We start from the raw sequence: 25,730 nt of genomic DNA, 5'->3' as shown, positions 1-25,730 counted from the left end.
CCAAGTCTGGTAGTCTGTGTGTGTGTCCATCGTCCCTGGTTTCCCTGCCTGCATCTTTGCTGTCTCTGTGCGTGTCTCTGAGTCTCTGTGGATTCCCTGTCTTCAGTGTCCATCTGTCAGTCTGGGGTCTGTGGCTGGGCCAGGTCAATGTTTGCTTCCCTGGGCAGGTACGTGAGGGGCTGTGATTCCCCTCATGAGCTGGAACCTGAGGCTGAAAGGCGACTGCAATGGAACCTGGAGGGTCAACCCAAGTACCCCTGGGGAAGAGGAGGGTTGAGGAGGAGGAAGAAGGGGAGGACTGGCTCACAGCCCCGTCCCCTCCTCACCTGGCCTCCCAGCCCGGGCTCTATTTATACCCTGGGTCTTCCTCAACAATGTCCAGGGGACCCCAGTGGGCTTTACCCTAGAGAAGCCAAAAGGAGACCCCCTGCCCAGCTGTCCCCCTCAATCTCTTTCACTCCCCCTGCAGAGGAGGTGCTGCTCCTGTTTTCCACTTTCTGAGGGCCCCTCCCTGATGTTAAGAGACAGTAGACCCCCCCACCTCCAGCTCTGGCAAATGCTGTTCTTTCTCAGGGCCTAGGGGTAGAGGAGTCTGCAACTAACTGTGCTTCTGGCTCTCTGTCCTCCCTCTTCACCAAGATTCAACCACAGAATCTCTTGGAAACCGCAGAACCCCTTATGTAGGGAGGGCCCCTCTTTTTCATGTCATATACGGAGAAACTGAGGGTCACAGAAGCTAAGTGACCTGCCCGAACTTGCACAGCAAATCCCAGGCAGATTCTGCCCGTTATTCCGCCCGCCGGCTGAGAGAGATGAGGAGTGGTCTGTGAGGAGTCTTCCGCCTGGCCCTCGGCCCCTGGGCTCGCAAGATCAAGGCCCCAGCTCCAACCAAAGCAGGAGGCCTTCTATCTGGGGCCCAGATGAAGCCGGCTGCAGCCAAGGGTCCGAGCCTTCAGATCTGGGCCTTTGGGTCGGTTGCGTCGCAGCAGATTCATAATTAATTGCTCTATTTCCCATCTTAGTCTCGCTGCTCTCAACAATCTACTATACCCTAGGTGCCCGAAGGGGGTGGGGAGCCGCAGGATGCCAGACGGCCCTCTTCTCCTGCGTCTCAGCTTCATCTGAAAAAAAAAAACACGACAGTGACCCGGCAGAGCGAGAGCTCAGCCCGTCCCCGCCCAGGGAACCGCTTGTGCCCAGGGCTGCCAGCCTCTCCTTTCCCCTGCCCCCAGACCCGTTGGAGCGCAGAACCAGAGCGGGGAGGGGTTTCTCCTGCCCCGGGCTCTCGACTCCCAGCTCCCGCACCCTCGTTGGCTTCGGGTCCTCACCAAACCTCGGAAAACTCGCAGGGTGGGATGACCACGATCCCCATTTCCAGCCGAGCAAACCGAGGCCCACCGAGGAGAAAGGGTTTGCCCAGGTCTCATGGATGGACACTACTGATCGCCTCGCAGTACACGCACGTGCTTTGTCATCACCACTGCGGTTCATCCGAACGACCATCCTCAAGGAAGGCCAATCATCAGTCCCACTTCACAGATGAGCAAACTGAGGACCGGAGAGGCGGGAGGTGTGCTTAAGCTTCCAGTGAGACTTGAACTGGTGCCTTGGCCACGGCCCCCAACGTTCGGCCTTACCCACCTCCACGCTGCAAAACGACTAGCGCCCCTAGTGTGGCCCTCGCCCCCACTAAGCTGAATTGGCAAACGGGCTCTCTTCCTCCCACCACCGGCCGGTGGCCCTAGGCTCCCAGGCGCCCAGCACCTGCCTGATGCGGAGCCGCTGGGGCTCCGCGGTGGGGGCGGGTTGGGGCTTGGGGTGGGGGGTGCGCCCAGAGGGTTAGGGTAAAGGCGCGAGCCCGGCTAGGTGGCGGGGGAGGGCGCGGGCCAAGCCTGGGGTGGGGAGGACGCCGGCCTGGCCTCCGCCCCCGGATACAGCACGCGCCGATATAGAGGGGCCGGCTTTGGGCCCGGGGCGGCTGGTTCGCTCGGCGCGCACTAGCGGCGGAGGGGCCCGGGTCCCAGGTGCGCGGTGGAGCAGCCCTGGAGGCGGCGGGGGCGGGGAGGCGCCTGTGGGGGGAGCGCCGAGGCCCCGCGCCCCCGCCTCCCCGCCCCCGGCCCGAGCGGCTGTCATCGCGGGCGGGCGGCGCTGCGCCCGGGTGCGGCTCATCGCCGGCGGCGGCGGCGGCGCGGCCGGGAGGTGCGGGACTCGGCGCGGGCGGGACGCGGGCGCTGCTGCTCGCAGGAGCAGCCAGGTGGGCGCCGCGCGGGCCGCGGCCGCCGTCGCGCCCCTTCTTGCTTCCCGGTCCGGGCTCTGCGCGCTTCCCTCCGTGGGACTTCGACTCTCTGCCCGAGGTCGTTCCACCGCCTTGGGCTCGGCCTCCGGGAGCCCGCGGGGTCTCCGCCCGAGGTCTCTGCGCCTGGCGCCGGGCCTGCGGCTCCCCGCCCGGCGCCCGCTGTCTCTTCTGCGCCCTCTCTTCGTCTCTCCGCCCGACGTCTCGGGCTCGGTGGCACGGGCTGCGCCTCCCGTCGCCGTCGCTGCCTCGGGCTTTGTCTCTCCCGGCCTTTGGGCCCTCTGTCCCGGGCGCCGTCGTTTTCCATCCCTCTCGGCTCGAGTTCCCGTCTGGGTCTGACTTCGCGGGGCCCCGCCTCGGAGCTCGGGCTCCGATCGGCCGTTTTCCGTGCGGCTTCAGGTCCCGACCACCTGGCTGGGCTCCTCCGTCTCTCCAGGTTTCTCTTGGCTCTCGGCGTGTCTCATCTGTCACTATGTCTCTGGTTCTGCGTCCGTCTCTCCCAGGTTTTCTCGTTTAGCCTCTGTCTCTCAGTGTCTCTGCTCTCTCTTTCTCTGTTTCGTTGTCTCTGCCTCTACGTCTTTCTCGTCTCTCCAGGTTTTCTCTGACTCGGCATCACTGGGTCTCTGTCACTAGGATTTTCGTGTCTGTCATCCTGGGGGTCCTCTCTCCGTTAAGCAGCGCGGGTCCGTGTCTCTCGCTCTCGTCTCGGCCCATCTCTCTGTCTCTCCCAAACTGTGTGCCTGTGTCCCTCGTCCCTGTCAGATCCCAAAACACTCGGGCCCCACTGCGTCCGGGTTCATTGGCATCTCCCGCGCTGCCGAGCCCATCTCATTTTCTCAGAATCGGGGTTTTGTTCTCTGATGAACGAATCTGGATGGAAACACATCGAATGCGAGGGTCCGCGCTGGGGCTCGGCGGGGGCAGCGAGGGAGGAGCCCCCAGTTGGGGAGGGGAGCGCGAGGCAGCCACGGGGACCGGGAAGGAGAGGCCGGCGCGGGGCGCGCAGGGCGCTCTAATGGGTGGCCTGCCTCGGGCGGCTTAGCCCAGGGCGTTGTCCCAGGGGCCACAGGCCGGGCAGGAGGAGGGCGCCGTGAGCGCGCGGCCGCGGTGCTGCAGCACCCCCGGGACTCAGGTCTGCGGCGCTGCCAGTCGCCGTCCCACCTGCGTTGACCTGACTCCTTCCTCCCTCCGCAGACGGACGCCGCGGGCATGGACTATTCGTACGACGAGGACCTGGACGAGCTGTGTCCCGTGTGTGGGGACAAAGTGTCGGGCTACCACTACGGGCTGCTCACATGCGAGAGCTGCAAGGTGAGCGGGCCGCCGGCCGGCAAGAAAAGCGCGGGGCGGGGAGGCGAGCGCAGGGGAATGCGGGGCAAAGCCCTGCCAGGAGGTAGAGAAGGGTCGCCCCCCACCACGCTGACTCCCCTCTCCCTAGGGCTTCTTCAAGCGCACGGTGCAGAACAACAAGCACTACACGTGCACCGAGAGCCAGAGCTGCAAGATCGACAAGACGCAGCGCAAGCGCTGTCCCTTCTGCCGCTTCCAGAAGTGCCTGACGGTGGGGATGCGCCTGGAAGGTGCGCGCGCCGCGCTGCGGACCTCCGACCCCTGACCTCCGACAGAGCGAGTGTAGGGGGTGGAGTGAGACAGGAGAGAAGGGAGGGCGCCGCTTTCTGGGGCCCGGTGGTTGGCCCCTCACGTGACAGTCCAGCGGATCTCTGCCGGACAGGGGTAAAAACTGGCCTCGGTCCGGCCCAGGTGAGGGATGTGTGCAGGCCCAGCCTGGGTTGAGCTGAGAAGTATGTGAAAGTGGACCCCAGAAAGATGAGCCTCTCCCCAGCCCTTGGGCGGGGTGGGCTGCACTGGGCAGAGCCCTGCAGAGCTCTTCCCTCTGTGAAAAGTTCTGCAACACCCCCACTGACATCTAGCACCAGCCAGAGCAAGTCCTCTTGGCTGCTCAATACCTTTACTGGAGTTCAAGTTCCAGTGCCACCACTTACCGGCTGGGCGACATTAAGCAAGTTCCTTAAGCTCTGAGCTGCAGATTCCCCATCTGAAAAATGGGCTTCGTCGCAGTGCCTTCCTCATTGAGTTAGTGAGAGAATTGTATGAAAAGCTCCTAATATCATACCTGGCAAACAGTAAATGCTCAACGGGTTAGCTTTATTATTATCAAGATTCTTTACGATGTTATCTATCCACCATCACTGCGCAGCCCTCACTCATCCAGCCTACCCATCTGTTCATGTGTTCATCCATCCAGAGGATTCACTCAGTAGGCAAGAATTCCCACCCTGTTTTTAGCCAGACCCTGAGGGCTTGGGCCTGGGGAACAATCTCCCCCACAGGACTCAGGCCCATTCTTGCCTCCCTACCCTCAGCCCTCAGTCCAGAGGGAGGAAAGACTCAAGCTCTTTGAGGGTGGACAGTCATAGGCTTCCACCCTGGGGGCCCCAGCTGGGCTTTGCACTGAGCAGGCAGCTGATGGCTAAAGTTTTTAAACAACATAGAAGGAGAGCTGCAGACCACAAGTTCTGCCACAGAGGAAGGACTCCTGGATGGAGGTCTCCTGGCCTGTCTCCAGAGCCCATGTCCCCAGATCCAGGTCCCCAGGGGCCAGGAGAGATGGTTATTGTGAGCAGCATAAGCCCCTAGTGGGGCCTGAGCTTTCTGAGGAGGGCAACCCACCCCTGTGGCAGGAAGCTTGGCCGGGCAGGCGCCCCAAGACACGTCCCTTGCTGAGTGTTGCCCTCTTCCTCTTACTCTTCCTTCTCCTGGAGCTCAGGATAGGGTACTGTCTGAATAGGGGCTGGGGCCACACTGCAGCTGCAGAGATGCAACATTTGGGTCTAATTGGTGACATATTCGTGGCCAGGCAGAGAGACATCTGGTCAGCAAGGGGTTCCTTCCCCCAGCACAGAGCCTGAGCTAACTCTAAACTCAGGTTCAAATTTGAAGGCAAATTTGAGTCATTTTGCAACAGGGTTTTGACAGTCAGTAAACAGCTAGATATTGGGACCCAGGTGTGAACAAGGCTGTTTGGGGCCCACTTCCTACCTCCATCTCCCTGCCATGCCCTGTGCCCAACCTGAACCTATTGGTGAGCCCCCAGAAGCTCTCAGCCTGGGTCACATGGCATGGTACCGTTCAGCGGGGTGAGAGTGGGCAAGAGGCAGGACATCTCGAGCAAGGACAGTGGATTCTGCCTGGGTGAATCCAAGAATACTTCATGGAAGTGGTGATCTGAGGGCTGCGTGTTCAGCAGGCAGAAGAGAAGGAAAGGGTTGGAGGCAGAAGGAATATCAAAGGCAGGGTAAAGACGAAGAGGAGCAGAGAGATGAGGAAGGTGGAGTGGAAAGAACACAGGGTCTCATGAGGGAGACAAGGCCTTGGGCGCCCGGCTAAGGAGACTGACTTCACCTAACGCAGAGGGAGCCATGAAAGCGTATTGACTTAGGAGCCACGAACGCGTATCACAGTTAGATCTGTTTGGGAAAGATCTGTGCGTGGGGCAGTACAGAGGGTGGTTTGGAGGGGGTGAGCCTGACCCTTGCCTCTGTCCACAGCTGTGCGTGCTGACCGCATGCGGGGCGGCCGGAACAAGTTTGGGCCCATGTACAAGCGGGACCGGGCCCTGAAGCAGCAGAAGAAGGCACAGATTCGAGCCAATGGCTTCAAGCTAGAGACAGGCTCCCCCGTGGGGGTACCCCCACCACCCCCTCCCCCACCGGACTACATGCTGCCCCCTGGCCTGCATGCGCCAGAGCCCAAGGGCCTGGCTTCTGGTCCACCTTCTGGGCCACTAGGCGACTTTGGGGCCCCAGCACTGCCCATGGCTGTGCCTGGCACCCACGGGCCCCTGGCCGGCTACCTCTATCCTGCCTTCCCCGGCCGTGCCATCAAGTCTGAGTACCCAGAGCCCTACGCCAGCCCACCGCAGCCTGGGCCACCCTACGGCTACCCAGAGCCCTTCTCTGGAGGGCCTGGCGTTCCCGAGCTCATCCTGCAGCTGCTGCAGCTGGAGCCGGACGAGGACCAGGTACGGGCGCGCATCGTGGGCTGCCTGCAAGAACCGGCCAAAGGCCGCCCGGACCAGCCTGCGGCCTTCAGCCTCCTGTGCAGGATGGCTGACCAGACCTTCATTTCCATCGTGGACTGGGCACGCAGGTGCATGGTCTTCAAGGAGCTGGAGGTGAGTACCTCCTCCTACCTGGCTGGCAGCTGTATCTGGGTTGTCCTCTTGGCTGCCCAAGCCTCAGGGTCAGTCACGCCTTGGACAGGGATGTCCTGCCCAGACTTCAGGCAGTGTCTGGGGACAGGGAGGTGCTGAGTCGTGTTTCTGATCCGTCACAGCCATCCTTACTTTCCCCCCCATTCCTCACTCCCCCCTTTTCTTTCTCTCCTTCTCTGTTTCTTGAGTCTCTATCTCTCACAGCCTCTGCTTCTTCTGTCTCTGCCTCTGTTTCTTTCTGTTGTCTCACTCTCTCTCTCCCTGGTGTGCCGTCTCTCTGCTTCTCTGTGTTTCTCCAGCCCTTTCAGCCTCTGTCCGTTTCTCTCCTAGTCTGTGTCTCTATAGGCACTTATCTCCGTCTTCCTCTGAGATCCCGGGCTCCCCAAAGACTAGCTGAGTCCTTGGGAGACTGTCTCTGGCTGCCCCAGCCCAATGTCAGGGGGAGCGTCCCACCCACCCTGTTCTCCCATTTGGAGAAGCTACTGGTCCTCGTCAGCCTCACGTGTCATAGATGGAAGTCTTAGTGTCTCAGAGTTTGGGATGATTATGGGCCTTCTCCTTCCCAGCTAAAGTGACGGATTTTACTGTCCCTGCCTCTCTCGTGCGTGATGATTGTCGCATGTGTAAGTGTGTGTGTCTGTGTGTGTGTGCGGGGGGAGTTGAGAGGGAGGGAAGAGAGGGGATGGCAGGGCTGGCCACTGATCTTCCAGATGAGGCTGACTCTCTACTGCAAGATCTTCCATCCTCCTGGGTTGAGGAACCTATGGCTAAAGTAAGCAGGAAAGCATGAGGAGAAAATGAGGCCAGACAGGAAAGCATTTCCCAGTCATCCCGTCTAGTGGTTTGAAGGGCCCAAGGCCTGGCAGCTGCCCCTGTAGTGCCCTGGCTGCCTATGAACCTCAGAGGCCCCCCAAGCCCGGCCAGGCCCATCCTCTCTGGCCTGGGCACAGGCCCTCTTTAGCTCAGGCCAATCAGTGTCTGCCTTTCCCAAGCCGGCCCTGCTGGCTGTTCCGGGGCTGGGTGTAAACAGCGGGACCTGTTGCCCTCCCTGCTGGGGCCACTGCAGCCTTGAGCAGCATTGTCAGTGCTGACGTCACTTGGGCCTGGGCTTCCTCCAGGGGCAGGTGGCCGGATGGGCCGGGGGCACTGCCTGCTGGGCTGGGCATACAGGGGACTAAGGTGGGGGTGGGCATCATGGGCTGGGGGCCTGGGTTACTCTGGGAGTCAAGAATTGGTGGTGATGGCTCCTGCTTCTCCTGTGGAGGGCCTGTCTTGGCTGAGGCCTAGGGATATGCAAGGTGTCATGGGGTGGGTTTTCTCACCCCTGTCCCTTCTGTGGGCCAACTTCACGGGTAGGACAAAAGGCAGAGCCTTGAACAATCCCAGATGGATTGTTCCAGTCATGGCTGGAGGCCCTGGTAGGGGATGAGGACCCTTGGGTTGGCTGCCAGCTTCCCCTCCAGATTTCCCATGAGCCCCCTGTGCAGGGGAGGAGGAACAGAGTATTCCCAGCCTTCCAGAGCCCTGGATCCAGGGGCAGGGCACTTCCTCTGGCTGCCTTCCTAGTCTCTCGGGGTTTTTCACGCAGGATGGGAAGGGCTTTTGTCCCAGCTTTGCTGAGTGTTTTTTCCTGCCTCTGGCTTCTCTGTGGTCCAAACCTTCCTGCTTCCCCTCCCCAGAGTCTCTGAATTGAGCCCAGGAATATGAACCGTGGTCACCACCCCCTGTAAAGGAGCCTTGCAGATAAGTACCAGCCCAGTCCTTAGAGGGCTCTCATCAGCCATATGGAACTTCTTTCCCACTGTCCACTGAGTCCTGGACTGGTGTCTGTTTGCAAAGCCAGAAGTGGGGAGGCAGAAGCCGGGGAGGAGTGCTGAAGGACCCTGTTCTTCTCCCTTTTGGCTGACCGTTCATCATCCCCTCACCTCCGGACAGGATGCAGACAGCATCTTAGCAGACAGCAAAGGGGGCTCCCTGGCTTTGAGAGTGGGGCAGCCGTTGGGCTGGGCACTGGGGACGCTGAAATGAATTGAACCCAGGAGTCTGCCAGGCTAGAGGAGTAGACAGACATGTACATAGACAATGCCATTGCAGGGTGCCCAGGGCTCTGAGAGCAATGGAAAGGCGCTGAGGGAGCCCAGCAGGACAGCAAGTGGCCCTAAGAAAGTTAGGGAAGCTTCCTTTGATCTGTGCCTTTCCAGAAGGCAGCCTGAGAAGATTAAGGCATTCCAGGAAGTGGAAACAGCACAGGCTAAGGCCCAGAATGTGGAAAGGCAGCACGTGTCAGGGAGTTCCAGGTGGCCCTATGAGGCAGGGCTGGGCAGGTTGGCTGGTTCAGAAGCAGAGCTCGGACTAGAAGTGGGTCCTTTGGCAGTGGGTGATGGACAGCCTACCAGGGCTGGCTGAGGGCCACATCCTCCTCCCAGAGGCCCACTCAGCCCTCTGATGCTGATGTCTTGACGCCCAGGGGAAGGCCTGGGGTCTTTGCGGAGCTGTCAGGGATGCTGGGGGCCCAGATGTTGGAGCTCTGGATGCCCGTTGGGGATTCTCCTCCTCCATCCTGTTTCCCAACTTGGATGTCCCTCTGCCTCTATTTTTCCATCTCACGCATCATAGCATGTTACATCTGACAATGGCGCAGAGTTAACAGCAAAGACCAGAATCAGGGAGGCCTGTGTTCAAGTTCCAGTTCTGCCACTTACCAGGTGTGTGACTTGGGGCAAGTCACTTGACTCCTCTGGGCCTCAGTTTCCTCATCTATAAAATGGGGGGAGTTGAAATAATATCCTCCTCGTAGGGTTGTTGTAAGGGTTTAGTGAGCCAGGACAGGTGAAGAATTTAGCATGGGGTGCGGCACACAGGAAGCATTCAGTAAGTGGGAGCAGCAGCTGCATCCCCCTTCCTGTCTTCTCGGTTGTGAAACGATTTAACCTGTACTTGCAGGTAGTATAGAGGCCTGGCTGGGAAGCATGAAAAACAGATACATTGTGGCCGTGCGCCTCTGAGCACCTAGAGTTCTGGGAGAAGATGGGGCCCACTTGGCCTGGGTTTATAAAACAACTTCATACCTGCCAGGTAGTGGAAACCCACCTGTACCTGCTGCTCAGTGCGGGGCAGTGTGCAGGCCCAGCCAGTCAGCCTGTGTGGACAGTTCCCGTGAAGGACAGGTTGGGAGGATGCACGCTAGGAATTACGGAGTGGGAGGCAAGGGCCAGGAGTGCCTAATGACCCATCGTGACTTCAGTTCGCCCTCGACGTCCCGCTCCGAGGCCCTCGATTGGCAACAGATTTAACTGCTCAGATATATGGTTTCATTTAAGCGGCAGTAACTCTGTCAGTCCTAGGCTGAAAAACGACGGGCCTGCTGACGACTCGGCCAGGAGAACTCCGTGGCCAGCCCGTGGCATGTCAGCCACTGGAGAATTACAGAGCCTGCTGGCCTTCGGCCGCCAGACTGATCAGACCCCAGGGGGCTCCAGAGGGGGGCCTGCTGGGAGGGAGGTCAGCTCTGCACCCATAAATACCCCGTCTCTGAGGCAGGCTGCAAAGTGTCAAGGCTCCTGGAAGATTTGTGGCAGACAGCAGGAGGGGTGGGTGGCTGGTGGGCCAGGCAGAAGGGCCAGGCGACAAGGGACCCCAGGGCCTGGACTACAAACGTCCTTGTTCCCAGGACAGCAGGGAGGCCTGGGGCCGGAGGGGGAACATTTTGCATAGGGAGAAACTTAAGGAAGGTGAAAACCAATCCTCTTTGGTTAAGTGTGCCTCTTAGCCACCTGCTTTCCTGTGGAGAGGAGCTGGCAGCTACGGCCCTCTGGTTTTCTTTTAAATAGAAAGAGAAGTGTGTGTGTGTGTTTGTACACATGTGCTCATCTGTTTGGGGAGTGTTTTGGAGTTGGGTGTCTTTATGTGTCCATCTGTCCATCTAGTGGAAGAGCGAGTGAAAAGTCTGGCAGGAATGATTGCTTGGCTGGGCTGTGTGGGAACGCAGGCCGGGACACGTCCCCAGGTGAGCCAACCGTGGCCCACGGAGCCCTTACAACAGACATCCCCGTGTCCACACATTTTCTTTAACCGAATGAGGGAGGATTTATTTTTCCCACTCTCAGAACAGGAAATAAGGACAGAGAAGGATGTGTGACTGGGCTGGAAATAAAACAAAGGGCACGGGGCACCAAAGCTCAGCCACCATATTGCATCTCTCTGCCCCTATCAGCCCCGCTAGGCAGGGCTGCCCCCACTTCTGGTGCCTGAGGTCTGGGTACAGAGTCTGCTCCCAGGGCTTGGCCAGCCGGGTCACGGTGACCCCTTCTGCTTTCTCCCTAAGGCTCAGCCTGCTTATCTCCTAATTCTCCCCCTTATCTTTCCCTCTTCCACCTCCCCACCCCCTGTTCCTTCAATCTGGGCACAAGTGCATCTGCTCCCGAGGCCCCCATGGGTGGGGGGCAGAGCCGAGCCCTGCATGTCCTTCCTCCCGCTTTGCCTTCATCTGGGTCATCGAAGGTGGGCCATTTGACACCCAGGGCAGGTCCCCACCCAGCATTCCCACCGCCCCTCACCAAGACCGGCCCAGTTGGGGGCATTTGGGCAGAGCCTAGCTCCCTGTGTGTTACCTGGGGTGAGCCTCTGTTTCCTTATCGGGAATATGGGCAGAGTGTCGCTAGGGCAGGGTTGTGGAGTCCTGGCTGTACAGGGACCGGGCCCTGGTCATAGGCTCACCGAGCCTCACCTCCTTTGGAAACTGGTGCGGTGCCTCCTGCTTGCTCTGTGGGGTGTGGGTACTTCTGGGGGAGAGATAAGGTGAGACAAGGAGCGATGTCTTTGTGAATCCCCAGCTCTGGTTCTCAGTCTCTCCTGGCCCCTCAAGTACAGGCTGGCTGAGCCTCGGGTCACCCTGGCAGGGTTTCTGTTCTGACTGTAATGGGGCTGTAGGAGAACCTTCTGCCAGAGAGGAAGGAGAGGTGTGGGTTCTTGACGCCGAGATGAGGTGAGGAGGAGGGTGGGAGGTGGGGGACTCAGAGCAGCATGCAGACTGACCCTTTCTCCTGTCTCAGCATGTGGGCCGCGGCCGGGGTGGGCAGGAGAGGCCTGCAGGAAGCCTGACGGTGTCCACCTACTCGCTTGCTCTTTGTCCATTTCTTCTCTCCCTTTGTCTGCCGGAGGACAGGTCCCAGGGCTGTCCCCAGGAGAGGAGGGGAGCAGAGGGGACGAGGGGGTTTCTACCCCCCAGAAGAGAGCTCTTTGTTAGGCCTGGGACAGTTGCGCTCAGGCCAAGGGCTGCTTGGACCCCTCCGACCTCCGGGTTGGGGGTGGTTCCTCTGTGCTCTCTGTGCATGTCTTGGGGAGCATATATTTGTTCACCAGCTGCTCACTGACCCCTCCTATGGGGGACCAGTCCTGCCTTCCCAGACCCCACAGGTATTGGGGAAGGCAGAGGCATGAATACGTGCCATCAGATGTTGCAGGTGCCATGTCCAGCGGATGGGGAGAGCACCAAGGAAGGAGAAAGGATTGGTGAGGGTTTCATGGGGGAGGTAAAGGGTACGCCACGAACTCCTGGGTGGCAAGAGTGGGTCTTATCCCACCTAGTGGCTAAGATCATGCATGTGAGCAAGACAGAGCTGTGTGATCCTGGGCAAGTTACTTGACATCTCTGGGCTCAGTATTTTCTCTCCATAGACTGGGGATAACCACTATACCAACCTCATAGGGTTGTGGAGCTGCAGTGCAATGAGTGTTAGCTATCGTGGTTCGCATTTACTTCAGGGCAGGACCAGGAAGGTGCCCAGGTCATGTGACCAGGAGGTATCTGCTGGGTAGGTGGTGGCTGGCCGAGAAGCTGCAGAGGCTGAGAGGGACTGGATCTGTACTGTGTCTTCCTAGGATGACCTGCAGTGCCAGGAGGGTTAGTATTTGTCACTGTGGGAGCTGTGGACTGAGAATGCCAGTCCTGGCCCTGGCCTGGCTGTCTGTGACCCCATGAGGGTCCCTCACCTCTCCAGGTGGCAGATTCTTCATCTGGAAAATAAGGGTTTAGGTCCGGGCATCCCTCAGGGCCTTCTGGCTCTGGCACCCCACGGTTCTGAGTCCCACCCACCACTGCTGTGCCCACTCTCGCCGTGCTGGGGCACATCGGTCCTCAGAGTGGAGCCCCCTGAGGGCGGTCCCCACTGTGCACTGCGGGCCCCGACCGCAGCCCAGGTGTTCAGATCTGCCTGCTGTCACTTTTCTGTGGCTGCTTTAGATGCCAGACCACCTGCTCACTCCCTGGGCTTGACCTCAGGCCTCTTTTCTTGTCCTGAGCCTGAGAGCTCTGCATGAGGCGCAGGGAAAGCCCTGTTTCCTCCTCGTGGCTTGTTTTTTTTGAGTGATCGAGGCTGCTAGAGATGTGACCACAGGACAAATAGGCACATGGAATTAACAATGCTCTTCCCTACATTTGAAGGAGTCCTTCACAGGCACTTCCGTAGACATTATGCACGAGTGCTTGTGTGCTAAGCCACCTTTTAATACTCTGCCCACTTTACAGATGAGAAAACCGAGGCCTAGAAAGGTTACAGAACTTGCTTAAGGTCATACAGCTTGTAAAAGGCACAGCTGGGGCCTGAAGCCAGGCCCATCCGAGTCCTGAGAAACTCTGCTGGACCCTCTTCTTATGTTGTTAGACCCCTTTGATGAACTAGACAGATGGGCAAACTGGGCACAGAGAGGTTCAGCAGCTTTCCCAGGTCACATACTCAACTGAGCCTCTGAACTGAGAGTGGGAGGAGAAGTGAGAGGAAGGTCCCTGGCTGGACCCCGCTGGACCTGGTGTGCCTCTTCCTTGCAGGTGGCCGACCAGATGACACTGCTGCAGAACTGCTGGAGTGAGCTCCTGGTGTTTGACCACATCTACCGCCAAATCCAACATGGCAAGGAGGGCAGCATCCTGCTGGTCACTGGGCAGGAGGTGAACAGACCTGACGTGCCCTGCCCTGCCCCCACTGTGCACTTCCAGAATTCTGAGCCCAGGAGAAGTCCCAGGCCTCTCCAGGGCTGGCCCTGAGCACCCCGAATATCAGCCCTTTTCCCCAAGTTCATGCGGTGGGACAGTAGCTCTAATCAGGGCACCGGGGAGAGCATGCATGGAAGCACCAATCGGAGGCTGGGGGTCCATGTGCCCACGAGGGCTGGGAGCCTGGGCCCTGGGTATTAGGGCTGACAGGGTTCCTGGGGCCTGAGGAGATGCTGCCCCCACCCAGCTCAGCTCCATGGCTGAGCGAGGCCTGGCCTGGTCAGGGGAGGCTCTTGGAGTGGCACTGGATCTTGAGAGAATAACTAGGGGGTGGTCAGGTAGTGAAAGGTGCTGGCGTGCCGTCCCCACCTCCACCATAGGCAGAGGGAAAGCATGGGCCAAGGCTCAGGAAGGCACGTTTAGAACTCCTGAGCCACCAGGAGCCACTGGTGTGCTGGACTGTGGGTTTGGGGAGGCCGAGTGGGGGGTGAGACAAGCTAAGAGATAAAGCTGGAGGGATTGCTAGGGGCTGGGTTGGGTAAGACCTTGCAGGCCCTAAATCCTGAACGAGGGAATGAATAAATGAATGGGCAGAGGGGTCTGGGCCCCAAAGAGCTCAGAGTCAGAATTTGGGCTCCCCCCTGGAGCAGGGAATTAGAAGCACTAGGATGGGGTCTCTGGGCACAGACACTCCTGAAATGGAGCAGGGAGTAAGGGGGGGGGGCAAGAGGGGAGGAGCTTCCAGTGGGGAAGGGCGTGGCCAGGTTTGAGGAGGCACCTGAGGGGCAGGATGGCAGGTGAGGAGGAAGTGAGGCAGCCACCACTCAGAATGCTGGGCCCCTGGGGGCTCCATTCAAGCGGGAGAACCCCCAGCTGGTGAGAGCAGGTGCAGGGGAAATGGAGGGAAGTAGAAGGGAGACTGAAGACCGGGTCTAGCCTTATGGGGAGGAACATCACGCCCAGGGCAGACGTAGAAGGCAGCGTGGGCTTCACAGGTGCTCGGGTGGGGGTGGGAGACTGAGGCCCTGCCCTCCAGCCCCCACCTCCATCCCGGGCCCTCTGTCTTTCTGTCCTCATCCTCAAGCCTCACCCTGGGTGTCTTGGGCCATCCATGGCCAGGGGAATGCTGGTCCCAAGGGTGTGACACTGAGGCCACTTGTGAATTCAAATGAAGAGTCTGAGGTATGAATGTGTGTGTGCTGGCCTGTGCCAGCATGCAAATGAAAGTCTGAGGCCGTGGGAATGTGTGTGTGAGTGTGTGTGTGAGTGTATGTGTGTGTTTGCCTGTATTTTATTGTGCACATAAATGTGTGGGTGTCAAGACCTCACTGTCACCAAGTCAGTGGGAACACACACGTGGGCGTGTGTGCCTGTGTTGCCCTGTGATGTGACCATGCAAGGGGTGTGTGTGTGTGTTCACGTCATGAAGTGGCTGGACGACCCTATGAGTGTGTCCGTGTGTGTGTGTGAATGCGAGCTGAAGTGGGCCACGTCCTCAGCCTGTGTCCATGTGTGGAGCCCCAGGCAGTCTTGTGGTCATATCCACATGGATCCAGGCAGACCTGCCCCGCTCCTGCCTCCACGCCCAGCAGACATGGTATTTGCTGCAGACGCCACACAAAACACAAAAGCAGCTCTTTGTGTGTGAAGGACCCTTCAGCTCTCCTTCTGCACCCACCTGCCCGGTGTCGGCTCTGCTGCCACGGGGGGCCCTCAGCTGAGGGCGGGCAGTGTGAGGAGGACTGGGGCCTGAGGAGATGCTGCCCCCACCTGGCTCAGCTCTATGGCTGGGCACACGGACCCCCATCCTCCGATTGGCACTTTCCATACACACTCTCCCAGTCCCTGATCAGAGCTCCTGCCCCATCCTGCCCCATGCTCTGCCACCCTGACCCCTGTGGTCTGCCCACCCAGGTGGAGCTGAGCACGGTGGCTGCCCAGGCCGGCTCCCTGCTGCATGGCCTGGTACTGCGGGCACAGGAGCTGGTGCTACAGCTTCACGCGCTGCAGCTGGACCGCCAGGAGTTCGTCTGCCTCAAGTTCCTCATCCTCTTCAGCCTCGGTGAGTGGGCTGAGTGAGGCCTGGCCCAGCCGGGTGGTGCCAAGGGGGTATGCAGATGGCTGGGCTGGCATTGAGACCCCAAGATGGGGCTGTGCCCTGGGGCCTTGGTGGGGCGAGGACCTCTCCCTTAGTGAACAAGGGCATGAGGGGACCTGGTGCTTAAAATGGGGGTTGCTAGCTTTCTGGGCCTCAGTTTCTGTTTCAAAGTCCAGAGGGCCAAGATAATGTCACAAACTTGCGCGTTATAGGACGAGGCCCCCTTCCTAGAATCTGGTGAATTGCCGGCTGAAAGCTTGAGAAAAGTGGCCGTGCCACCTCCGGATAATGCACAGGTGGTTTCAGGGGCTTCTGTTCCCTGGCTCCCTTCCTGGGGTCCCTGTTTTTCCCAGTTTCCTGCTACACGGAAGGTCCAAATTCTGAGTCTGAGCTCTTTGGGACCCAGACCCCTTTGCCCATTCATTCATTCATTCACTCTACAGACATTTGCTCTGCCTTGCACTGGGGATGTGGAGTGAACAAAAAAGACCCAAATCCCTGTCTTCAGGGAGCTGACCTTCTCTTGGGGAGAGAGACAATGTGCATAAAATGATTAGTAAAATACATAAATTAGTGGAATGGTTAGTAAAACGTATAGCCTAGAAGACTGCAATAAGTGCTAAGGAGGAAACTGAGGGAGCAGAGGGCGAGCCCAGCCCCCAGCTTGCTCTACTCCCAAAGGCCCTGGCGTCTCCCTTCCATTGCCTTCCCAACCCGACCAGCCTGTGCCAATCCAGTCTCTACCCTCCCTCGGGGCTCTCATCAGGCTGGCCTCCTGTCCTTCACCCAACAAGCCATCTTCTGTGCCCAGCGATGCCACAAACACAGAGGTTTTCCTTGCTCTCAGGTAGCTCCCAACCTGGGAGAGGCCTCCGGCCAGCGCCATCATGGCTGGGCCAGAGAGATGGGGAATCCAGGACAGGGAGCGAGGGCTCTGCCTGGAAGGCTTCCTGGAGGAGGAACATCTGAGCAGGGTCTTGGAGGATGAGTGGGAGTTTGCTGGGGGAATAAACCTTTTAGCAGAGGTGTAGGTGGGATGGAAGGTTGAAACAGAGGGCTACGAATGCCTTATCACTGGAGGAGAGGGCAGATAGAGACATTGTCTTTGTGGCAGGTGGCATCATAGCCACAATCTGGCAAGAGTTTGCCTACCCAAGAGTTGTGGGAGGCAGAAGCAGAGGGGAAGAAGGGGGCTGGGAGGGGCTAATTAGTGACGTGTTCTTTGTGGGAAGCCCAGTACTCTGGCCATGGATGGGCCTGGGTGCTTGGGCAGGGTCTTCTGACTCAACAGGCTGGTAGCTGGAGGGCTTATCTGCAAAGCTACAGAGGTTGGTAGGGGCATCCATGGTGGGGGGGCGGGGTGCTGAATCTGGGGCAGCCAGTTAGGAACCGTGGCCTGAGGTCTTTAGAGGAGCCTCAGGGTCCCAGGCCAAGCTGGCTCCAGCTGGGGGAAGTCCCCACCTTCCTCTGCGTCCTAATCTTGTCTGAGAGCTGCTGGGCTCTGGGGTTCTGGGACTGGGTCTAGCCAAAGCCATGGATGGCTGTGCTTGCAGATGTGGAGAACCCAGGAGTTAGGTGTATGTTTGTACATTTGTGTTTGTATCTTTGTTTTCACACGTGCAGGCTGTGAAGTTTACATGTGCAGCTTGTGGTTTTTATGTGTCACATTGTGTGAAGAATCTGCGTGTAATTGGGGAGGGACAGGGTAGATAAGGAGATATGAGGAATGGATGGCGCTTGGGACATACAGAATTGGAGTGTGGGATATAGTGTGGTCTGCGTGGTTTGTGAGGTGATACATCTTGACACGACCACCATCAAGAGGCTGCCAGGGAGATCCAGAGGAGGGCTGGGTGGAGTGTGGGCCACCAGCTACCCGTCTTCTTGGCCAGGGCTCTATCTATCCTTGGGCAACCCCTGCAAAACAGGGACCATCTTTCGGTTTTCCAGACTACTTGGGACCTGAGACACAGCCTGTGGCCCCCAGCCCTCTTCCTTCCAGAGCCCCAGCACTGGGGACTTCCAGGCCCAGCACAGCGCTGGCCTCTACCAGGTAATCCGTGTAGGACTTGTCCTCTTACGGGGTGTCCAGAGGACAGCACAGCTGAACCCAGCCATCTTCCCTGGGTCCAGGCGAGGGGCTGTGCTCATGCGTGCCCGGCCCCCCTTCATGCTAAGCTTGATCCTGTTTTCCAGAGGAGGCAGCTGGGGCCTGAGCCTGGATACCCACAGTGCTTAGCTGGAGCAGGCTGGAGGGGTGGGATGGAGGAGGAAGAGTGTGTGCACGTGGGTGTGCCCCCGTGCCCGGCTGGGTGGGGCAGTGATTAGGAATGGGGACTAGGGATGGGCCACTTGGATTCTCGATCTGGAGTCTCTTTTGCCCTTGAGCAAACCACTCCCTTCTCTGAGCCTCTATTGTCCCATCTGTAAAATGACCATCATAGTAATCCTTAACTTGCTATGAGGATTTAATGAGAGAACTCCCCAAAGTGCTCAGCACATTGCCTGGCCCTTGGAACGTGTGTCAGTATTGCCTTCATTATAACCATCATTATTAAGTTGATGAGCAAATGAACAAGTTAATAATAGAAAGAATGAATGAATGAGTCAGTCTCCATCTCTATTGTACACTGTGTGTCTGGCACAGTGCCTGGCCTTTGGGGGCTTAGGTGGGTGAAGGAGTGCTTAGCCCAGCAGGCCTTACATTCTAGTGAAGTTGGGGTATGAGGAAAGAAGGAAGCCCCAGGACCTGGCCTGCCCAAACTCGTGGGAGAGCATTGAGAGAGGAGACCAGGTAAGTCACGGAGGCCATTGGCTGACAGGTTCCAGGTAGAAGAGGACCCTGAGCAGTTTAATGTGATCAGGGTTGGGCCAAAGAAGAGAAAACAACTACACCTAGGATATCAGGGAAGGCTTCTTGGTGGAGGGGCCTCTGAGCTGGGCCTTGCAGTATGAGTAGGAGTGTTCTGGGTGAAACAAAGCAAATAGCAGCAAGGACATTCCAGATGAAGGAACAGCTTGTCCAGTGGTATAGGAGAATTCTGAAAGTCTGCTGTGGCTTTGGGCAGGGAGAGGGTGCAGAGGAGGCTATGCAAGGACTTGAATGCCAGGCTTAACATCTTGAACCTTCTTCCCTGGGGAAGGATTTTCAGCAGGGGGGTAACATGATCAAATTTGCATTTTAGAAGGTGCTTCCAACTGCAGCATGGGAAAAGGATGGCAGGTGGCAGCCCAGAGCCCTGCGAAAGGCTAGACCTGGGGCAGGGGTGAAGTGAACAAATTTGGGCAAGATGAGAAGGAAGATTTGCCCAGAGTCTGGAAGGTGGGAGGGGGCTCCTTCTATGACCACCAGACCTGGGTTCCCAAGGGAACTTGAGGCCAGGGAGGGACGACCACTTACCCACAGACCTCTAGCTCGCATGCTGGGTGTCACCTTCAGGGCACCACCTCCTTGGGCTGGGCAGCCTGAACCCCTGTGGTGACTGTCTCCCTACTCCACCCCACCCTACCCCACTCTTCCCCCCCCCCCCCCCCCCCCCCCGCCACCGCCCTCCAGCCCACTCAGCGCCTCCTTCTCGCCTGCCTCCGCAGAAGGGTGCCATTTGGTGTCTAAATAGCCGTCTCAGGCAGGCGAGGAGGCAGGTAAGGAGGTTTAATTAAAATTAGTGCCTCTCTCCTGGCAATCACGGTGTTTATGAAGATGGGCCCGGCTGGCATTGTTCTGCAGAGGACTTAATCGAAGCTTAATGGATTGACCTAACATTCGATTTCCTGACTTCCATTGAGGCGGCGGCAGCAGCATTCCCTTAAGCGTTTGCAATTTACCCACTGCTCCTCGCCAACAAAAGGCGGCCTGAATAGCAGCCCCACTCGAGGGGCCATTGTGCGCGGGGGCGCCTGCCTGAGTCACCGCTATTGGGACAACATTCTTTATGCCTCACTGGAATGAAAGGATTATTCAAATATTCAATTAAACCGTGAAAAGGGGGCTTTTCTGAGAACCTGGGGGGCCCCAGCTCCGCAGAGCTAGCGGGCTGCTCTCTGAGGCGGGGGTGCCATCTCCCAGCCCCCTTCCCCCTCCCACCTCCAGGATTGCTGGGAGCTGAGCAGACTTTTCTAGAGGGTACCCATCTCCAACCTGTGGTCGCTCAGGGCCCCAGAGCTGGGCACACAGATTAGGTTCAGTTCTTGGGTTCCCTGTGAGGAGGCAGAGATTAATTTACCTCCATGTTGCAGATCACAGGAAACTGAGGCTCTGAGAGGGGAAGAGACTAGCCCAAGTTCACCCAGCTGGAGGTAGAGCTGGGATTTGAACCCCTGACACATTAAGGGGGCATCTCAGGTTTGTGTATCCCTGCTCTGTGATTGATGGAAGAAGGGCGTGGAGTTTGGTGGGATGTTGGCTCTGTCATATCCATTACTCCACAGTCTTCACACAGTCCCTTTAGATGGGGGCACAGGGAGGCTGGGAGAAGGGACGGAACTTAACCATGGTGTCCTTCACGGTGAAGGCAAAGTTGAGTCTGCAGTCCAGAGTAGCCTCTGGGGAAGCCTAGGACCCCAGGGTAAGCCCTTGGATGGCTCTCCTGGATCGGATGAACTGCAATGTTATCAGATCCAAGCTTTACCCCACCCTGCTTACCCACAGGGTTTTGGAATCAGAGAGACCTGGGCTCGAATCCGGACTCTGGCATCTATTGTGTGTCCCAGGCACGCCCCACCATTTCTGCACCAGAGGGGTGCCCTTTCCTGCTTGTCTGGGCGTCTGCAGGGATTAAACTGAGCTGGGAGCAAGGTGTCTGGTTGGTGCCCAGGAAACTGGGTCTGCTTATACTGTAGTTGTTGGGGCTTAATTAGTGAGTGTGTTTCCCTCCCCAGCCCTGTAGCCTACCTCAAGGGGAAAGCGGGGGGTCTCTAGTCTGTAGAGAGCTGGGGACCCATAGAAGTGCTAGGAGGGGGGCTATCTCTGAAAGCTGTCCCTGTTCTGCACCCATCTCCTGCACTCTGCTCTACTATCCCTGGTGCGTGCTACTGAGAACAGTAAATCCTGGTAAAGCCGAGGCTCCGGGCCTCTAGGCCCCTCCCACTCCTGCCTCTACTGCAGCATCCTAGCCAGCCTTCCCCTCCCCCCCAGCTGTTTCCTCTGGGCCCCTTTACTGCTGTGTGGCTTTGACCTAGTCCTCCCTTTCTCCGGACACCCAGTCTCCTATTGTGAATTGTCAGAAAACAATGTCAGGAGACTTGCCCTAGCCCCAGGGATGGTAGGGGGTAGAGGGAACAGTATTGGGATGGAAAGAGGTTGGGATAGGGATGGAGTTAGGTTGGAGAGGGGACTTCTTTTGACCTTTGAATGAGTGTGGAGCAGGTCAGGCGAAGGAGCAGGGCTGCTATGAACAGTTGGGCAGGTTGTTCACTGCACAAGGGAACCTAGGCAGGGCATGTGAAGGGGCTGCAAACCAGCTTGTGTGCCCCTCACCAAGCTGTCTCTCTGTGGATAAGGGGGCACTTCTTTCTAATTGACACAAAGGTGCCGTATGGCCTAATGTCAATCCTGAGGAGGTGAGGAAGAAAATGACCCTGGCTCACTTATTAAAGGAAGGAGAGGGGGCTGGGAGTGGGAGTGGAGGATCGGGGCCAGATCCTGCCATACGCCCCAGGCCCAGCTCGGGTTTCCTTAAATCCGACTTTGGACAACACAGGCCTCAGCGCGAGCGTTGGGGGCGGCTGGGGATCAGGGTTGCCAGGAGCATGAAGCTCTCCTGGCGCAGTGGGTGTTAAGAGGGATTAGAAGGGCCAAGGGCTGCACACGCTGGGCTCCCGACTCCTCCGCAGCAGTAGGGCTGGGGGTGGGGGGGGGACCGGAAGCGGGTGGACGGCCATTTTCTGAGCTGCTGGATGCCACATCCCAGGGAAGGCCAGGCTGCGATTTGGGGAAGAAGGACCGATTCTGTGGATTTCTGTTGACCCTCAGCCTGCAGGCAGGGCACCAGCTGGAGATGCTGCCCTGGAGCTGAAAGAGGTCTGTAAGTTGTGGTGAGGACTTTGTGACAAGAAACTGACCCTGTCTGGGCGCCCCTGGGAGCCAAACACCTGCATAGGACCCTGCACCCAGCTCTCACCCTGCAAAGTGGGCATGACCCCTTTCCTAGAAAAGAAGGCCTTTCAGGTCAGGAGGGGCAGGGCACAGGCCACTGCTCCTAAAAGGTGGGGCTGGGATTTGAACCCCCATCCATCTCACCCCCAAGACATTTTATTTTTTATCTCTTCGTTGGACCTCGGGTGTCCAGGGGTGCCTTGATGACACTCTTCCATTCGTGGCACGAAGGATCGTTGGTTCATGTGCAGCCAACCGGCCTCCACTGCCTCCCAGAGGCAACCCTTCCTTCCTGTGTAACTTGGATCTTTTGTTTGTCCCTGTTCTTACTCAATGTGCCTGCCTGCTTTGTGTACTCACGTTTTAATTTATGTAGAGATCTTTGTTTTCTAGACCTCATTCTGAATCTATCTGTTTTGCTTTGTTTCCAGTCAGCCCCATGTTTTTAAAGATCCACCCATCGCTCTGTGTTATGTCTGCTCCATTGCTGTCTACTGCACAGGACTCCCGGGGGGTGCAGCCACCACATGGCCATCCAGGCTCCTCCCCATCATCATAAATACTGCTGCAGTATTTATGGCCCCGTGGGAGAATCTCCTTGTGGTACTGGAGCCTCTTGGTTGATCAGAGGGTAGACCCAAGGAGCGCCTGTTGCTCTTTAGAATGGGGCCACCAGTACACACGCCTCACAGTTGTTGTGGTGGTTGCGACCACAGTCTCTGGTGGTTGCAGCGGGGTGGTGACATTCATGGGAATGATGGCAACAGGATAGTTTTGACCACGGGGATGGGGATGGTGTTGATCATGGCCACGGTGAGAGAAGTAAGAATGGTAACAACTGACGTATCGGGACTTATGGCTGTTGTACCAGACGCTGTTCTTCTGAGCACTGTCCATGTGTCAAGTCCCTGAATTCTCCCGACAATCTTGTGAGGTAGATACTACTGTCACCCCCATTTTCAGATGAGGAAGTTGAAAGGTTAAATAACATGCCCAGGGAGACACCTGGTGGGCTTGGTGATGGTGGAGGTGTTCCCGTGCCCACTGTGATGATGACAATGGCAGTAATGATGGTGACAGGTGATGGTGGCAATGTGTTGGTGATAACCACAGGGAGGTTGGTGTTGGTGACTGCTGATGATGGCGGTGTTCAATTATGGTGACGACGGTGATGGTGACAATGGTGGTGACAGGAATGATTGAGGTTCGGTTGATGATGGCAGCAGTGGCCATGTTTGGGGACAACATAGGGATGCAGTATTAGTGAGGGATGATGGTGGCAGTGCCCATGTCTTTGGTGATCACAGGGATGCTGGTGTTGGTGATGCCAGTGACTGTTGATGATGTGACGGGTTGGTGATGGTGACGGAGCTCCTCCCTTTGCAGACGTGAAGTTCCTGAATAACCACGGCCTGGTGAAGGATGCTCAGGAGAAGGCCAATGCCGCCCTGCTTGATTACACCCTGTGCCACTACCCGCATTGCGGGGACAAGTTCCAGCAGCTGCTGCTGTGCCTGGTGGAGGTGAGGGCACTGAGCATGCAGGCCAAGGAATACCTGTACCACAAGCACCTGGGCAATGAGATGCCCCGCAACAACCTGCTCGTCGAGATGCTGCAAGCCAAGCAGACTTGAGCCTGGGCTGGGTGGGACCGGGACCTGGGCCGGAGGGGCCGCAGCCACCCCGCGGCCCTCCAGATGGTTTATTTTATTATGCCGACCCAGGAGCCCCACCTTGTGGGCCTCTGCCCCTGAGTTCTCTGAAGCCCTGTGTTTGGAAGTGGGTGAGGGTGGTCAGGGCCTGGCGGAGGTGGGGTGGCCCCCTAGCCACTGGCACTGCCACTCAGAGTGCCCCAAGGAGGTGGCTGCTAGCCACCCCTCTCCCTCCTCCTGCTCCCAGCTCCCAGCTATCTGTCCTGGAGTCTGGAGCACCAGGGAATAGGTTGGGGAATCCCTGGTGGGCCTCAATGTCCTTTGGGTCAGAGGTCATCCCTCCTTCCTCTCCTGGAAACAGAAGCAGAAAGAAGTTGAGTGGGCATCATCTGGTTCTGGAGACCCCCCAGACGGACCAGGGGGGAAGCCCTCTGTTTTATAAACTAGGGATAACTGAGTTTGCAAAATTGGACAGGGACAGTTAGGCCCTGGAGGACACTGGGAGACTGGTTAGAACAAAATGACCTCCTCCTTAGCCCTCTACCCCATTTGAGTTCTGCAGGGGAGAACTTTGACACGTTATCTGAAAAGAATTTTGCTACAATCATCTTTCTATCCCTCTCCCACCAGAGGAGAAATTTGGCACAATCAACGTTCTAGCCCAACTCGCAATTGGCCAGCCCAGGCTGGTATTTATCTGCAAGGCTGTAGTCAAGAGGTTATTTGTTTTGTTTGTTTTTTAATCTAGATACTCCTTGAAAGGTGTGTATGTGGGGGGTAGGGGACAAATTTGGGGATTGAGGCTGGGGTTTGGGGATGAGCACCATGTACGGGCCATGGTTTCTCCCCAAACACCCTCATACCACGTACCTCACTGGTGGAGCTGGGTCGTTATTTCTGAGCCCTATTCCAATCCAGAGAAGAGCTGTTGCTTGCCCCCCACCCCACTCAATGAACAGCAGGATGCCTTGTGGGGGGCTCAGAGTCTCTGTGGTGGGAATATGGGTGACCTTGGGGAGGGTGTATGGGTCTACAGATGAGGGACATTGCCAATAAGCCCCTCCTTCATTGGCCACATCCCATTGGGTCCCTTGCTACAAGCCCTTGAAGTTGGGCCTCAACTCCCTGCCCTTTGTCCTAAAAGACACTCTCCAGGGCAAGGCACTCGGGAGAGGCCTCGGCTGTCCTCTGTCCCCGGGCTGGACATCCACTGCCTGTCCTGCTTTCATGTTGCCGTTGCAGCTTGCGCTGAGCCTGGCCAGTTGGAGGTGACTGGGCATCCCTGCTTCCCTGCTTTCCACTGCCCTGTCTCAGTCCTCACCCCTGCCCACTGAAGTGTGTGTCCCCACCAAGGCCGGAGACCCACAGCCCCAAACGAGAAGTGCCCTTAAGAATCTCCCAGCCCCTGCAGCCCTGGAATAAATTTTGCAATTAGTTTCCAGCTACCTTTGGCTATTTACATTCTGGGGCCAAAGCAGACCTCCTAAGAGGTTTGGGTAGTCTAGGGTGGTGCAGTGCTCCGATCAAGATGGAGGTGTCACTTGGATAATCTTTGGTTCAAAACTCTCGGGAGTCAGGATGGGGTGTGTAAGGGAAACCAGGCACTGGGGACCCTCCTCATCCCTGGGACCCTGCCATACCCAGGGGCCTTGGAGATGCTTGGGCCTTCTGGGGCCTCAGCCTCAGTGCCATTCTGGCAGTGCAGCTTAGTCGCCATCTTGGACAGAAGGGAGCAATTGTTTAGTGAGCACCTACTGTGTGCCATCCCTTATCTCATGTTCCTACAGTGGCCCAGTGAGGCAGGAGTTATAATCCAGGAGAGGCACTTGGCAAGTGCCCCTCAGTCAATGATCTGCAGGAACAGATTCAAACCTGGGTCCACCTGCCTTGAAAGCACTGGCCCTGTCCTCTGCCCACGGGGTGGCCAGCTACGGGCCTCTGGCCCAGCCCTCGAGCTGATTCCCTTGCATCCCCCTCCCCCACCGCATGGTGGCAGCAGTGAGCACGGCCGACATCTGAGCAGGTTTCCTGGGCTCCAGATGCTTTCCCAGGATTTCGCCTGCCTTGGCAGTCTTGTTCCATCTGTTCTTCGCAGCCCCAGTTATGATATGAGAAAACTGAAGTACAAAGGGGTGAAGTAGCCTGTCCAAAGTCAGACACTTAGAAGGGACAGGGCCATCGCCCTGACCCACCTTGTTTATGCCCAGGGCCACTTCTGATCCATCTGCCTTTGTGCAAATTAGGAAGAGGTGCCCCCTCTAGGCCGAGGTAGCCCGAGGCTCATGGCTTGGTAGTGGCTTTTATGCAAAGGAAAAAGCGTCCCTTTCCCTTTTGGTACCTTGAGAAAGGAAGCAGATACCCTGGTTGC

The 25,730-nt window shown here is 57.7% G+C and overlaps 2 protein-coding genes across 2 annotated transcripts; one reads left to right on the top strand and one right to left on the bottom strand.

The window, feature by feature from the left end:
* Positions 1–1,741: 1,741 nt before the first annotated feature.
* LOC117031577 (translation initiation factor IF-2-like) lies at positions 1,742–3,007 on the bottom strand. The gene is made up of 2 exons (XM_033122055.1): positions 2,910–3,007; positions 1,742–2,777 (listed from the first exon to the last, which is right to left on the bottom strand). The coding sequence occupies exons 1-2, from the start codon at positions 3,005–3,007 to the stop codon at positions 1,742–1,744; spliced, it is 1,134 nt and encodes a 377-aa protein (XP_032977946.1).
* Positions 3,008–3,494: 487 nt separating this feature from the next.
* On the top strand, positions 3,495–24,129 carry NR5A1 (nuclear receptor subfamily 5 group A member 1). Its single transcript, XM_033123520.1, has 6 exons — positions 3,495–3,604; positions 3,732–3,873; positions 5,863–6,488; positions 13,354–13,473; positions 15,433–15,580; positions 23,097–24,129. Exons 1-6 carry the CDS (start codon positions 3,503–3,505, stop codon positions 23,342–23,344), a joined length of 1,386 nt encoding a protein of 461 aa, XP_032979411.1. The 5' UTR covers positions 3,495–3,502; the 3' UTR covers positions 23,345–24,129.
* The last annotated feature ends 1,601 nt before the right edge of the window (positions 24,130–25,730 follow it).

The sequence above is a fragment of the Rhinolophus ferrumequinum genome, chromosome 12 (assembly GCF_004115265.2).
Source record: "Rhinolophus ferrumequinum isolate MPI-CBG mRhiFer1 chromosome 12, mRhiFer1_v1.p, whole genome shotgun sequence".
Lineage (NCBI taxonomy): Eukaryota > Metazoa > Chordata > Mammalia > Chiroptera > Rhinolophidae > Rhinolophus > Rhinolophus ferrumequinum.
This window is presented reverse-complemented; position numbering and strand designations above follow the sequence as displayed.